Consider the following 16,840-nt stretch of genomic DNA (forward strand, 5'->3'; position numbering starts at 1 on the left):
GATGCCATATAGAACTTGAAGTTTCACGTTAATTGATTTAAAGTCCCAATTTTACATTTGCTTTCTTACAAATGGTTGAATTTGACAGACATTTTAAGAAAAACATTAGCAACAATTTTTCTTCTTCTTCTTTAGTTATACTTTAAAATGTTACACAATTCCGAATGAAATTATTTCTACAACTACAATTCCATAAGCAATTTATAGCAAGCTATAACAATATAATTATTGGCATTTTCAGTGGAAAAACTATTTTATTTACTGACAAGAAGTGTCCAAAACATTCAGGGGGTAAAGTTTCATAATATAATAAAGATTATTATATAATAACAGAACACGGAAGCAAAAGTGGCTTTTTTAAGAGATATATTTTCAATCTGAACATAAACAACAAACACAATCAAGGTAGTAAATAGTAAAAACAACAAAAATATAAACAAAACAAAAATATAAACAGTCCAAATGATTTTTATAAATTACACACAAAATGAGTGATAAATATACTGAGTGCAATGAAACAGATCTTCACAAACTATAAACTTATTTATTTACATGATAAAACCACCAGATGGACTGATCCCTTGGCAGTACTCCTCCTCACTGCACCAGACATCTGAATTAAAGCGATCCTACTGGGATATTGCCTAGCTACTTGATTTCATTGCTTTATCTGATATGTACTGCTGTTTCATTCTTGTTTTTGGTTTCGTGCACCCTATCTATTTTGCTATGCTTTGTCCGAATGTACTGTCATGCAAATCTGTTATTTTGTGTTTTATATGCATCTACACTACTACTTTCACATTGCATTTGTTCAGATTTCCAAAGAAAACCAAAACCTACCTTTACTGAGTAGATGACAGCATGAACCAATCTGGGTATCTTAGCATCAACAGTCACTCCTGTTTTGCTCAGAAGAACAGACTTGATAAACCATTACTGATCAAAATATGACCACATTAACTATGGAGCCGCTGAATGTCCAACTGAGACTGTTACACATGACATATTTGAAATAAATACCTCTGAACAGAAGAGAATCTCATACTAATGACTCTTTAAAGCATTCAGATTGTATTAGCAGTTAAAAAAAAGTTATTTTTAGCTTTGAGTGACTGTCTGTCTTTAATGGTTAATCTCACACAGAGACACTGAAGAATCATAAAAAACTGTAAATCCAGCATAGAGGGGTTCAGTGAATGTGCTGGTGAATGTGTGTAAGTGTGTGAGTGTGTGTGTGTCAGAGACACTGTAGAAGGACAGAATGCCGGCTGAAGAGTTCAGATACACTCCTACTCTGTTAGAGTGATGTGAAGGGACTGATATTTCTGTGATCTTATTATTGTGACTGACAGAGAATCTGTCAATAAACCAGTTCAGACTCCAGGACTTTTCATTAAATCCAAACCAGCAGTTTTCACTGCATCCTTTCCTGCTGATTCCTTTATATGTTACTGATACATAAACTGCCCTCCCACACCATTCAGCCTCCCAGTAACAGCGTCCAGACAGACTCTCTCTACACAGAACCTGATAACACTTATCATATCTGTCTGGATGATCAGGATACGGCTGTTTTTCTTTCACAAATTCCACTGTTCTGTTCTTCTCAGACAGGGCAAGTTGAGTGTGTGCTGTGTTTAAATCCAGTGTGAGATCACATGAATCTGAACACAAGAAGAGAAATTATAACATACCTAACATAAAAACAATGACTGAGCTGTGTGTGTGTTTGAGTGTGAGTGAGATTGTGAGTAAGAGTGAGAGTGAGATATAGAGACCTACATTTCTTTAGTCCTGGTTTAATCCTGATCTCTCCTCCATGATCCAGACTATAAAATCAAAAGATGCCACAAACAAAAGATCACACTTAAATTATGTAAGGAAGAAAAAAAAATTGTAGTTGCCAAATTAAAGACTATATGGTTGTTCAGAAACACTGTTGTTCATGCTCTTATTTTCTCACAATCTATTTTATTGGTTTATTGTTGACAAAGAGATGCATCAAACACCATAATTTTACTCTGTCACCTTCAGAAGATCAGCTAGTTTGTTACATTTTTTGCAATACAATCTTATAACATACATTGTTAGTGTTGAACATACTTGAGTGTGTCCAGGCTGTAGTTTGGATCAGAGAGCAGCTTGACTAATGATTGTCCTGGGTGATTGTAGCTCAGATCCAACTCTCTCAGGTGTGAGGGGTTTGAACTCAGAGCTGAAGCCAGAAAACAACAGCCTTCCTCTGTCACCATACAGCCAGATAATCTGCAAACACACACACACACACGCACACACACACACACACACACACACACGCACACGCACACACACGCACACAGACACACACACACACACACACACACACACACACACACACACACTCTTAACATTGCATCTCTTTTACTGCTTGGGGGGGGGGGGGATCTAGCAACATAATTTGTATTATGGAAATGTAACAGAAGGGGGGTTGCTGAACACAAATGAACAACCAATTATATTAGAGAGAAATTAAATAATGAAACATGTCATCTTTGCAATGCACCTATATGCTAAATAAACTATTGCATTCCTTTTGAGGTACGGATTCTCTGTGATTGGTATGAGGTCCATCTGGCAGTAATTAAAGCATATTCAAAGGCATTGTTTGAAGTCTGTCAGGTTACTGCTGTGCTGCAGGTTAGTGGAACACTAACTTAGTCCTAAGTGATATCATTTAAAAAGAACGAGATGTCGTCCGACTCTGCAAACAATGCCAGTAGACATGATTGAGTAATAGAGAAGTGGAGAAATTTGTATGCATCTCTGGTAGACACTTGACAGGTATCTTAAGTAAGGTGTGTAGGGGAATATCTTCTACAAACAGTAAAGAGCAATATAATTACATTAACAATGAGTAAACAATAATAATTGTATCATTACTTCCATGCACTTACTTTACATTGTGTTACAATTATCAAGGGTTACATCAAACTTAATTTATTTAAATAATAAATAAACAAGTACGATAGAAAATAATAAGTACTACAGTGGTATTCCGTATAAAAGTTTACACTGGAAATTCTATTTGCACAGTATCTTATACATAGGCGTGGGAAGCGTAAGTGCTGTGAGTGCTGCAGCACCCCGTTTTTTTTTTCTGTGGGCATTTGTTTAATTGTTGAAAAAAAAAGGTGTCTATTTTACACTAAACAAGTTCAAGTAGTATTGTTGGTGGATTATGATTGTGCTAGTCAATATTAAAAAAAAAAACTATTGCTAACAGTCAAATCCAGTGGTGGTAAAGACTTTGACATTCTATTCATTTTGACGCTATCAACCTGGGTTGGAATCTGCATCAGAAAATAATTTGTTTATATATAAAAAATATATATATATAAATTGAAGAAAATCATCAAAAAGTTGAAAATAAAGTATCAGGTAGGGTTAGGGTAGGTGTAGGGAGGGCTTTTTTCCCAATATGATGGCATGCCTTTAATAATTTTAATTAAAATTTACACTCAACAGTTATTGCATACTCGTTTATAATGTATTACATATACTGATATGTAAAATACGGAATATGTATATATTGATGTGCTTTTAATTTCCACTATTTACAAAAGGTAATTAGCAAAATGTCCTGCTATTTTAACATAGTAGAAACATAGGCAGAGATTGAGGCCTTGTCCCCCCCAACAACTGAAAGATTTGACTAAATATATATTTTTTTATTAATAATATTTTCAGCTCAAAAGTGCGTATGCACATAATGTAGTTAATTTAATATATTTTACTGTTATTTATTGTAAGTAAATTAATAAATAAAATCTAACTTACTAACAGGTTTTCCCAATCTTACTTGCGTAAGATGTTGGCGCGTGACGAATCTGCATTTTGGCGGATAAAGCTTATGCTTGCCTGTTGCATGCTGTTGCACGACATAAATGGATATTTAGTGTGTTTTATTTTTAACAACATACAACAACTGCAGAGGGATCTGTACCTAACCAAAATAAAGAGAGATGAAGGTAGACTCCAGACCCCGACAGCATCGTAAAGGTGATCCATTAGATGCTCCCTCAGCAGCACAGTGTTTTACATTTATGTCAGAAAAAAAGACCATTTACATCCAAATGTAATTAAATGCACACAGAACACAACCTAGAAATAAGTTTCAGAATATGAACTGCTTAATCGGCCATTTTCAGTAAGATTTAATGTTACTAAATGTGTTTGTGTGCTTATGCATTTAACTTGGATAATGTCCAAAAGATACCTGTTTTAAAGCAGTGGGTAATTCACTAGTTGATTTGTTTAAAATCTACTTTGCGATTCTGTTTGCAAGCATGTTTATGGATTTCATTTAGCAGACGCTTTTATCCAAAGAGACTTACATTTGCATTCAGGCTAACAATTTCTCCTAACATGTGTTCCTTGGGATTTGAACCCCCAACCCTGTGCTTGCTAATACAATGCTCTACCACTTGAGCGACAGGAACCAGTGTTGCCAACTTAGCAACTTTGTCGTTAGATTTAGCAACTTTTTTCCAAAAAAGGGACTATCGACAAATCTAGCGACTTTTTTTGACAGACCTTATTTAGTCTATGAGACTCTCCGGTACTGCCGCACGATCTGTCTCTCTCTCTCTCTCTCTCTTTCTCCCAGCGCGCGCACACGCCTCTCTCTCTCTGCATCTGCTCTATTCAACGAGCAGAGAGGAGCAGCACTTTCAGTTAAAAAAAGATATTCTGTTTCTTCCGACTCTATTTTACATACAAGTATAGCCAAAATCACAGTACAACCATTGTCTTAATCTTATGTGTATGTGATCTCATTAAACAATGTTGTGAATAGGATTTTAGTGCAGAGATTAACATCTTTAAGAGCTGGTTATTTAGTCTTAATGGACAGCGTTTCAGTCATTATAATATTAATTCCATTGTCGGACAACAGAAACATTAACATATAATAAAAAAAAACATTTTATTAAGTATTTTGGCTGCATTAAAATGCAGTACATGAGCACATAATTATAATTATAATTTTTATTATTAATAATTATTATTTAGGTATAATTTTTATTTGTGTAATGTACACAAAATGACCTATGATTAGTTGGTTAAACTGGAATAGCCTACATAAAAAAGTCAGTAGACAGTCATTACAGTAGACTGTAATAACAGGGCCAGCACTACAGATAGTGCTTCCCTTTTGTTCAAAGACGTTGAATCAGATATGTAACAGAATCATCAGCCAATCAAATTTTAACATTCCATGACAGCACGCCCTCTGGGACCAGCTGCGTGTGCAGTTCTTCCCCCAGCCAGGGTTGCCAGATTTGACAAAACTCAACTAATCGGTTTTCCTGGTAATTCTCCTGGTAAAATTTACATTCCAGGGGCTAATAGTGATGTGTCGTTCTTGAAAGATTTGTGGGGGTGATTCATTCAGTCGCGAATGCACAATATTCCATAGGTTATGTTCTGCCAGTCGTAATTCACTTGTGTCAGTCAATGCAGTCTTGAGCCGGAAAGATAATTGATTAGTTCTACATCTTTTAAGTTTGGAACTTATTGAAAGTGTAAGCAAGTTATGTTTATATTCAATAGGAGTGAACATCAGGTCAGCACGACGGACAGAAGAAACACCTTAGAATATGTGTTACAAATTTCAAAGTGCTCATTCTGAAAATGAATAAATAATTGCAGTACAAATTCAAAATGTTGGAGAGGGTTTTTTTCACCCCCCCCCCCCCCCCCCAGACTTGACATACACGCAAGTTGCTAGATTGACAACAAAAACAGGAATGAGTGGACTTGATGATCAATTAAATTAAATATTCAAATGTCGCCACAATAACAGACCGGTGTGTTAAACTCTTGGATGTATTTTTAAGATTATATGCCGCAATCTTTAAATTTAAATTTCAAATATTTTGAAAACCCAGTGTTTAGTTGATCCTAATTAGGACTCTTCGTCACAGTTGTAAACAGTACGGCTTTTTTCTTTTGTGAGGGTGTTTGGTGGCACGTCATCTTTAATTCCAGGCAGAAAGTTAAAGAACTCGACACAAATGTCTCCCGGAAATCCTGTATAATTCGTCTTTATATTATAACGACTTTGACACTCCTGAAGTGTTTCCACTTCTGTGTCCCATATGCATCAGATGTTTAACCAACGGTCCCTGGACATGAGGTCTGTGACTGAGACTAATGAGGAATTGATATCAGTAACAGTTTCTGTTCAAGTCCACTAGTCACATCACATTAATAATTAAAAAAGGGATATTACCTCAGTACTTTGAGTTTACAGTGTGAACTCTTTAGGCCATCCGAGAGTAGCTTCACTCCTGAATCTTGCAGGTCATTGTTACTCAAGTCCATCTCTTTTAGTGAGGAGTTTGATGATTGTAGAGATGAAGAAAAATTTTCACAGCACTGATCACTTAGATTGCAATCTGTCACTCTAAACACAAGCAAGTAAAATATTGTCATGTGTCTTTCCAAAACATGCAATTCCTGACTGTTTTTCTACTGTCACTAGTTAGTTGAGAGCAGCTGCCAAGTACTGTTTAACACACTGTGGTATCAGATACTGATAGGTCAAATTTATTTTGCCAAGACTGAGTTACATTAAACTGAAAATCACAAACCTCAGTATGTTAAGTTGACATTGTGAACTCTTCAGTCCATCAGACAGAAGCTTCACTCCTGAATCCTGCAGGCTATTATAACTCAGGTCCAGCTCTCTCAGTGAGTTTGATGATTGTAGAGATGAACACAAACTTTCACAGCACTGACCAGTGAGATTACAGCCAGCAAGTCTACAACACAGGATAAAATGTTTTTCAACAAAAAGAAAATGGTGGGTTCAAATTTTGTTTTCTGAGTCTTGCATATTGATCACCTGACAAATATTTTTCATTAGGATGTGAACAATGAATATTAACTCACCTCCAATACCAAAGCACACTGTGAATTAAATGAGTAAAAATGATCTATAAAAATTATAATTTTCATATTTGAAGGCTCCCAGTGCATTCTTACAAAGTAAATATCCTAAGCATGCAAATTGTTATTTTAAGTTTGGAACTTATTGAAAGTGTAAGCAAGTTATGTTTATTTTCAATAGGAGTGAACATCAGGTCAGTGCGACGGACAGAAGAAACACCTTAGAATATGTGTTACAAATTTCGAAGTGCTCATTCTGAAAATGGTTTACAAAAAAAAAAAATGAGTCTCAAGTAGCACAGGTACATTCAGCCGATCTCATGGAAATTCGTACATATTTTACGAGGTGGCTAATTCATATGAATTCATAAAACTTCACTCATACAAATTCAGATGATTTTTGCTAATTCATGTGTATTTAACGAGTTGTACAATTCGTATGAATTTGTACAAGGAACCTAAACCTAATCCCACCCCTAAACCTACATGTCACTGGGGTCTACATAAATCGTACATATTATTAGTAAATTATTAGATTAGTAATATGCATTGCTAAGAATTTCATTTGGACATCTTTAACGCCGATTTTCTCAGTATTCAAATTGACTGGTTTTGTGATCCAGGGTCACATGATGATTTGTTAAGTCCAGACATATATTTTAATTTGCTTTGTTCAGTTATTCACTGTGGCTATATAATTAAGATGCTGTTTTTATTACAAAAATGATACATACAGCATGTTTCAAAACTCAGCACACATACAGTACAAACACAAATCAGTTTATATATATAGTGTTATGTGTAAACTGCCAACCAGAGTTTGAGCTTCATCATTGTTTGCAAACACAGAATTGGTCTATTAGTACTGATTTCCATTGATTTAATTTTCAATACAATCCATAACTGAAGCAGCATGATGGCACTATTTGCCTGCCTCTTGAATGAATCAAGAGAGAATGATTCCGTGGATGATAAGTCTGATATCAGTTCAAGATTTTTTCAGGCCACTGGATGTTGCAATATACCAGAATAAAGTATTCCAGATAGCGGTGTAATAAGAATCTGGATTCTTTATATTAACAAAATTTCTTTATAATAACAGAATGGAGGAAATCCAAATCCAAAGTCTTCAGACACACTGGATCAGAACCAGAGCAGATGACAATTATTAATTTAATTATCAAGTGACCATTTATCTGTTTTACCTCAGTATGTTGAGTTGACAGTGTGAACTCTTCAGTCCATCAGAGAGAAGCTTCACTCTTGAATCCTGCAGGTTATTGTTACTCAGGTCCAGCTCTCTCAGTGAGTCTGATGATCGTAGAGATAAAGACAAACTTTCACAGCACCGATCAGTGAGATTACAGCCAGCGAGTCTATAACACAGGATAAAATATGGTTTAATATTGAGGAGATGGTGATTGCCCAAAAAGAAGAGAGAATAAAAAATTAATAAAAACCTTCATTTTGGAAGATGAGAAAATAAGTATGTGAAAGTAAGGACTTTATTTTTAAGTGAACTAACAATTTAACAGTATATATTTGTTTATTTAACCTAAAAACTATTAAATGAACCATGGCTGCTTCCCTCTCTAATCTCTTGCACTCTGAAAATTATTGTGAGTGATTATGACAAACAGTTCATTGCAAACGCAGGGATTAAAACTAATAGTTTTAATTTCAATTCATTCTTGTCATGGTAGTATCAAGAAAGGCACACAAAGACTCAACAATTCAACAATCAATTCAGCAAGTAGTTTAATATTATCCAGGGAAGAACACAATCCACATTGACAAGGAGTTGAAACACACCAATTCAAACGTGCAACAGTACAAAGACTAGAACCACGGAGTGAGCTTAAATAAGGAAGGCAGCTGATGACAAACAGATGGTGGGAATAACTAATGAGCAGTGATGAATTAATACTCGAAATGAGGACACAGACGAACTGAAAAGACAAAGGGCCGTATGTATAAAATCGCTCAGGGTAAAAGTTTAGTGTTTGGACTAGGTCTCAGCTCCTAAATTAATTAAGAGAGTTGGAGAGGTCTCCCAACCAATGTAGTTAGGAGTAACAAGACGGCAGCAAAAAGGAGGAGACAAACACTTCCCAGTGAAGATTGGGCATGTTGTAATGAAGATAAAGAGTTGATATAATGAGTTCACTTAAAGTTCACTTAAAACATCGAAATGTATATTTATATAGATCAGTGAACTCGTGAATATGACATGGGAGAGTCTCGGAATGTAACATTTTTATTCTTAAACCCTTATCTTTACTCTAAAATATTTTAATTTTTAAATCTCTATAATACTGTGGGCATAGTTAGTAAGCATGCTGACATCATCCATAGCAATGAGGTCAACCCCACCCTTACTCTTAGCTTAACACTTCTCTTTATTCCTTAGAAAAAGTTTGTCTCAGCAGCTTGGTAAATAGGTTTTAAGAGAAAACTCTTTGCTAAAAACTTTGACTACTGTTTAGGAGAACTCTTAGTGGTGAGATAAAATTTGTTGTGAATATGATCCCAGATGACAAAACAAAGTGAAAACACAACAAAAGAGTTCATATCTGTTACAAATGTCAGCAAAGCAGTATCTTGGTTCTAGTTCCAAGGACTCGTATCCAAAAAAATATTCATTCAAATGGAATACAAGAACAGTTAATAATGGTCTTTTTAAAAAAATAAAATACATTGATATAACAAGATGTAAAAATAATGACATCATAAGAATCAATGCTTATTATAATTATATATTTTTTTTTTGCATGTGTTATAAAATCTTTATATGGTGTACAGGAACAAAGCCATTAACACAAGAGGTGCCTGATCACAGATGCTGCCTTTAACCTCAAATAACAATTCTAAAATTATTATAGATTGAAAAGTGAAGTTGTGACATTTGCCAACACACACACCCTGAGCCATAAACAATACAGACTTCTTGATCATATTTTCCAAAAGTAGCAATATTTCTGACAATGACCTGTATTCTATCATCTATATGAATCTCTATTCTCCTAGTAAATCTAAACTGAGTTATGGATTAAGTATAAATAAAAGTGATTTGAAAATATTGTGACTAAACATAAAAAAATGAGGCTCATCGCCTCCTTCTGAGTGTGAAAAGTTAGACATCTTGTTTAAAAAATAAAAAGTTATACAGATTCATCACATAAATTAATACTCACAGAGCTTTTCTGCAGTTCACCACAGCTGGTATAAGTCTCCTTCTACACTCATCTGATGTGCTGAACTTCTTAATATCAAACTCATCCAACACCTCCTCTGATATCTGAAGCATGTAGGCGATTGTTGAGCAGTGAGATGGAGATAGTTTCCTCAATGAGTGATTCTCTGATTGTACAAACTCTTGAATCTCTCTGTACAGAGTCTGATCCTTCATTTCAAGCAGACAGAGGAACAGATTGATGCATCTGTCAGCTGAGAGACCTTCGTCACCCTTGATTGACTCCTTAATGTACTGTGTGATTTTGTTGATTGTCTCTGAACTGTTCACTGTGTGTGTCAGCAGATCCTGTAAGAGTCTCTGATTGGACTCCAGTGAGACGCCCAGCAGAAACCGTAGGAAAAGATCCAGGTGTCCATTTTTACTCTTCAGGTACTTATCAACTTCTGATGTTAGTAAGTCATGCACAGAGCCTTTCTGACTGTGCCATGAATACTCCAGAAATGAATTCTGTGTTTCCTCATTCTTGATTACATGGAAATAAAACACAAAGAAAGCAGCTAGAAACTCCTGAAAGCTCAGATGAATGAAGCAGTACACTTTCCTCTGATGAATCACAGATTCCTCCTTAAAGATCTCAGTGCAAATCCCAGAATACACTGAGGCATCAGTGACATCTATTCCGCTCTCAATCAGGTCCTCCTCGTAGAACATCACATTGCCCTTCATCAGCTGTTTGAAAGCCAGTTCAGCAAGTTTCACAATCACATCTCTGTTGGACTTCAGGAGTTTCTCTGGATCTCTCTGATCATACTTCTGACTCTTTATGTTGATCTGAGTCAGCAGGAAGTGGATGTACATTTCAGTCAGAGTTTGAGGGATTTCTGCACTGTCATCTTGTTTCAGGAGGTTTTGAAGCACAGTGGCTGAGATGCAGCAGAAGACAGGGATGTGACACATGATGTGAAGGCTTCTTGATCTTCTGATGTGTGAGATGATTCTGTTGGCTTGATGCTCATCACTGATTCTCTTTCTGAAATATTCCTCCTTCTGAGGCTCATTGAATCCCTGAATTTCTGTCACACGGTTGATGTATTCGGAGGGGATCTGATTGGCTGCTGCAGGTCTGGAGGTGATCCAGATGAGAGCAGAGGGAAGCAGCTCTCCTCTGATGAGGTTTGACATCAACACACCCACTGATGAAGACTCATTCACATCACAAACTTTCTGAGCGTCTGAAAACATCAGTGTCATTCTGCTTTCATCCAGACCATCAAAGATGAACACAACCTTACACTCCTCATAAATCTTTGAGTCGAGATCTTGAAGTTCAGGATGAAAGTCCAGCAGAAGTCTGTGAAGACTGTACTGGTGATCTTTAATCAAGTTCATCTCTCGAAATGGAAGCACAAACATGAAATCTACATCCTGATTGGCTTTTCCCTCTGTCCAGTCGAGAACGAACTTCTGCACAGAGACGGTTTTTCCAATTCCAGCGATGCCTTTAGTAAGAGCAGTCTTGATTTCATCTTTCTCCTCAAATCCTGGTTCATGTAAGCGTTTAAAGATGTCATTGCAGTAGATTGGAGTGTCTTGTGTTCTAGGTGTTTTCTCCATCTGTAAAACCTCATGTTCTTCATTCACTCCTTCACTCTCTCCTTCTATGATGTAGAGTTGTGTGTAGATCCTGTTCAGGAGGGTATGGTTCTCTTCTAGTTTGCTTCCTTCAAATAATCTCTCATACTTGTTCTTCATGCTGGTTTTGTGCTGGTCTTTGACTCTCTGTCTGATGAGGGTCTGATGGTCATAGTCAGTGCAGGTCAGATGGGACGTCGCTGATCTGTTCACATCATCTCTCTTCACTCTGTAGAAACAGAGAGATGAACAGAAAAACTGTAAACGTATTAAAATGGAGAAAATCATTTAAATGTTCCTGCACACTAAACTATTCAACTCTAATATGAAATTACACCATATTCATAGAATAGTGGCAGTTCAGACAGGCAGAAAACTACTTTTTGGAGTATAATTGATATTCTTCCATTTTAATTCTAGCTCTCTTTTCTCTCTGCCTTCCTGGACAAAGGTTAAAGGACTTCAGCTAGACTTGAGTCCTTAGAGGCATCTAAAGCTTCCTTTCTTCTGCTCTTTTCTTTATTGCTTTGAACATTCTGGGTACAATTCTGCATATATATATAAAAATGCACATAGGTATGCAATGAGTTAAGGTTGAGTAAATGACATAATTTTAATTTCTATGTGGACTTTTCCATCAAGCCTCATGCAGGCTGTACACTGAAGTAGCTAGTAGGCTTTTATACTGTTAGTAATCATAATAATATGGGCAGGAAATTTACTTTTTAAAATATAGTGATGATTGTAGTGCCTGTTGCTCAGTGGAAGAGCAGTGCAAAAGGTCATGGGTTCAATTCCCAAGGAACACACATACTGGTAAAAATAATAAAGCATCTGCTAAATACATAATGGTTAAGTTTTCCTTCTAATTTTGCTGTTCTGTTATTTACAAAATTATTTAGACTACAGCCTGCAATTTACATTGTGCTGTTGGTAACACTTTAGAGGAGGGAACACATTCACAATTAACTAAGAGTTTTCCCTCAATAAACTCCTAATTACCCTGATACATGATAGAAATTATTGATATTGATATGTGTCAATAATAGTGTTCCAGTGGCTCAAGTGGCAGAGCATTGTGTAAGTAGCGTGAGTTTGAGGTTGTGCGATTCCCAGGGAACACGTTAGTTAAAAATGTTTAGCTTGAATGGACTGTAAGTCACTTTGGATAAAAGCGTCTGCTAAGTGCATACATTTTATATCTGCTATGATTGTATTTAGAAATGTCAGTTTAATTAAGTTATGTACCTGATGAAAATCTATAGACAGTATCAGTTGCAAGTCACATCACCAGCAAGTCAATGGCAATAAATGGCATTGCAGTCCCTCACGATGCAACACAGTGGATAAAGGCTTACATCTTTTTTGCTATTTCCAGGAAGTAAATAACATAACATGATACAAATAATCACTTTGATCTCAGAGCATGAATAGAGAATTACCTTGTTGCCTTGATACAGCAAAAGTGTAACCAATTTACTTTGGTTGTCCATGTTTCAAGCGGTCTAATACTTAAGCGATTGCAACAGGTTGTTACTCCTTTAATCCCCAAACTTTGCACACTGTTCTATTATACCTACATGAAGATATTGTATAGGTACACCATTATTACAAAAAAGTACTTTGTACATTGTGGGCTGTAAACCTGTATCTCTGGGTGTTTGCACTTTGTGGTGAAGACTGTGTGTTTCGGATCTGCACTGATTAGTTTGTGGGTGTCTCCGCTAATTGTCATCAGCAACAGCTGTCACTCATTACTCATCCCCTATATATTGGCTTGTCTCACGTCTTGTGTTTGTGAGATCATTGTTTAATGTCGTTTACCCTGTTTGTCGGCTTCAGTGTTGTCTGCGTTGGATGTCTGTGTTTTCCCAGAACCTCATCCACTGTACGCACTACCACTCAACTACAAACACTTACCTTCGGCTCTATTCCCCACAGTTCCTGTGCTATCCTCTCCTGCTGCCTTCTCACTGCCATCATCCGGATTCCTCACCTCCTCACCACCACCTAGGATTATCGCCTTCCCAGGCTCATTGTTCCCTCATGTTTGTTTGTTTGTTTAATTTCATTCATTTAGTAAACTCACATTTGTTTCCAACCTTTCCTTCATCCCACCGTCACAGAACGATCTCACCAGTCATGGAACCAGTGAGCACCAACACCCTCACGGACTTCATGCACCACAGCGTCAATCAAATGGATCAGCAGCAGGAGAGCATCTCGAACACCGGACGTGCTGTCCAAGCAATGGTGGCACAGGTGTCTGAGCTCACCCAGCAGATCCATCGCCTCACATCTTCCACTGCACCCATCGCACCGCCTGCACCAATCCGTCCCCCGGGAGACCCCCCGGGACCACTTCCGGCCTTTCGCTCTACAGCCCCGCACCTTCGCCACCGAGGAATCAAAGGTGGCATTCACCCTCACGTTACTGTCGGGCAAGGCCGCCCTATGGGGGACAGCGGTGTGGGAGAATCAACATCCGTGTTGTGCCTCGTTCCACACCCTCTCTGAGGAAATGAGACGGGTATTCGACCATGCATTGGGAACATTAGACCCTTCCTGTCAGAGCAAACCACCCAACTTCTTGTCCAAGCTCTTGTTCTCTCCAGACTGGACTATTGTAATGCTCTCCTGGCGGGCCTTCCTGCCTGTACTATCAAGACTTTGCAACCGATCTGAACTGAACTGAACTGAGTTCGCAGAATGCAGCAGCAAGGGTTGTCTTCAATGAGCTCACGTTACTCCTCTCCTCATCAGGTTACACTGGCTACCAGTAGCCGCTCGCATCAAATTCAAGGTACTGATGGTTGCCTACAAGATGACCACTGGCACGGCACCAACATACCTAAACTCACTAGTTCAATCTTATGTGCCCTCCAGAAGTTTGCGCTCTGCAAGTAAACGATGTCTTGTGGTGCCATCCCAAAGAAGTTCAAAATTACTCTCACGGACCTTTTCCTGGACTGTGCCCAGCTTGTGTAATGACCTCCCAATCTCAATTCGAGTCTTTAATCATTTTCAAGAAACATCTAAAGACTCATCTTTTTCTCCAGCACTCAACCAACTAATTCTAGGACTTTTCTTGTCTTTCATGTATCAAAAATAAAAAAACCTTGCTATGCGTTCTGTACTAGACTAACTGAGACTTGTCATGGCACTTGTATACTGTTGTTGTTCTCTTGTTGATTTGATAGCTTCTATTGTTCTCATTTGTAAGTCGCTTTTGATAAAATGTAAATGACAAACTTGCAGAGTTTAATCTCAACATGTAAGCTAAAGTAGTATTCCTATTACTTTTTAATGAAAGTAGCCTCTTTTTTTGTGCTAAAGTTAAATGATTGATAACTACCATTTCTATAAGCTTTATCAGTAAAAAGAAAAAAATCCTTAAATAAAAACTAGACTGAAACCTGTCTTTTTTTCTGTTCTTAAAATGTTTATGTAGAAATTTACTTATAGACTTCAGAGAAGTTGTTTAAACCCAAGCATTACCCCCACAAATGACAATTAAGCAGAAAAAATTTAATTAATTTAATACACGCATACAAATACAAAAAAACAATGTTTAAATAGCGTGTATACTCACACAGGGTCAGAGGTCACTGCTCTATCACTGAATTCAGGGGGGCTCACAATAGACCTGTCACTCTTGATAGACACACAGCTGGGTTCTGGAGATGCTGCTTTATGTCTCTGAACGTCCTCCTCCTCCTCCTCTCTCTTTCCAAAGAGACTCATTTTACAGACAGAGCTAAACACAGACAATAAAAATGTGAAAACGAATTAACTTTAGGCATACAAGAGGAATTATAAAAAAAGATAAATCTTTATGAATTATCATGCCACACAATATTAATATATATATATATATATATATATATATATATATATATATATATATATATATATATATATATATATTTATATTGTAAAATGAACTATATTCACACACACACACAGTGACACAAGCTTTGGATGAATGTCCATCAAAAGCTATTCAACTCAATGCCCAGTTCAAAAGATTAAGAAACTAATTATAGAATCAATCTGAGTGTGACACTTCAAACTTCCTGATTCCTCAAGACGACCTTGATTCTGTGAGCAGCTGATATTTACAGTCAATAGAGCTGCTGAAACCTTAATGGGCTCGTTTCAACTCTGGGAAATAACTCTTTACAGCAATTACTATGTGACTTTAAGTATTTTATGGTATATTGTCATTATCATAAAGAGTGTTAAGCCAGTGTGGAAAATGAAATTTAGATTTTGTTACAAAATTGCAAACAAATTTGAAGACTTGCCAAGAGACATAGAGACAAAAAATAGGGCAAAAAAAAGGGTAAACCCTGGCTGTCATGATTCCTGTCCATGATCTTCCATCTGCTCCTCACCAGAGGTTGCCTTCCGATTATATAAACACTCACATAACACAGACTGTCACACGTCACCCTGGACTACATTTCCCATGTTTCATTTTACTGATTATGCACCCACCTGAAAGTAATCTAACATACTTTAAATATGTTTAAATAAAAATTCTTCTGACCCCTGGCGTATGTGGCAAGAAATACAATCTATCACAGATTACAAACCACCTAGCTCTGTGCCTCCCTCCAGCTCTGCCTCCCTCCTAGACGAGCTCAATCACTTGTATGCCCGTTTTGATAAAAATAATAAGGAGATCTCACTCAAAACTGAGCATCAACCCAATGAACTGCCTCTCACACTCTCCACATCAGATGTTTACTTCACTCTGCGTAAAGTGAATGGACAGAAAGCAGCTGGCCCTGGCGGAATACCTGGTTGTGTGCTTAAAGCCTGTGCGGAGCAGCTGGCTGAGGTCTTCACAGACATTTTCAATCTGTCCCTGGCCCAAACAACTGTCCCCACCTGCTTCAAAACCTCCACCATCGTGCCTGTACCGAAGCACTCCACTGCCTCGGTCCCTAATGACTTCCGTCCTATTGCATTCACCCCCATCATTGCCAAGTGCTTTGAGAAACTGGTTGCATCCCACCTAAAATCCTGTCTCCCTGCTACATTATACCCATTCCAATTTGCCTATCGCAACAA

General features: G+C 37.2%; 1 protein-coding gene across 13 annotated transcripts in view; it reads right to left on the reverse strand.

Moving 5' to 3' along the window:
- Positions 1-316: 316 nt before the first annotated feature.
- Positions 317-16,840, reverse strand: part of LOC127976159 (NACHT, LRR and PYD domains-containing protein 3) — a 579,287-nt gene continuing 562,763 nt past the window's right edge. For 3 of the 13 annotated variants that reach the window (XM_052580378.1, XM_052580372.1, XM_052580384.1), the window contains 5 exons: positions 6,636-6,806; positions 6,275-6,448; positions 2,107-2,268; positions 1,786-1,832; positions 317-1,667 (listed from right to left, as the gene is read on the reverse strand). In XM_052580378.1, coding sequence (XP_052436338.1) covers positions 1,126-1,667; positions 1,786-1,832; positions 2,107-2,268; positions 6,275-6,448; positions 6,636-6,806 — 1,096 coding nt within the window. In that variant the 3' untranslated portion in view covers positions 317-1,125. Of the gene's footprint in view, positions 1,668-1,785; positions 1,833-2,106; positions 2,269-6,274; positions 6,449-6,635; positions 6,807-8,138; positions 8,310-10,127; positions 11,991-15,353; positions 15,519-16,840 lie in introns of all 13 variants that reach the window. The other 10 variants (XM_052580376.1, XM_052580375.1, XM_052580371.1 and 7 more) reach the window with 9 other exon arrangements.

This window comes from Carassius gibelio, chromosome B17 (assembly GCF_023724105.1).
Source record: "Carassius gibelio isolate Cgi1373 ecotype wild population from Czech Republic chromosome B17, carGib1.2-hapl.c, whole genome shotgun sequence".
In the NCBI taxonomy this organism is placed as follows: domain Eukaryota; kingdom Metazoa; phylum Chordata; class Actinopteri; order Cypriniformes; family Cyprinidae; genus Carassius; species Carassius gibelio.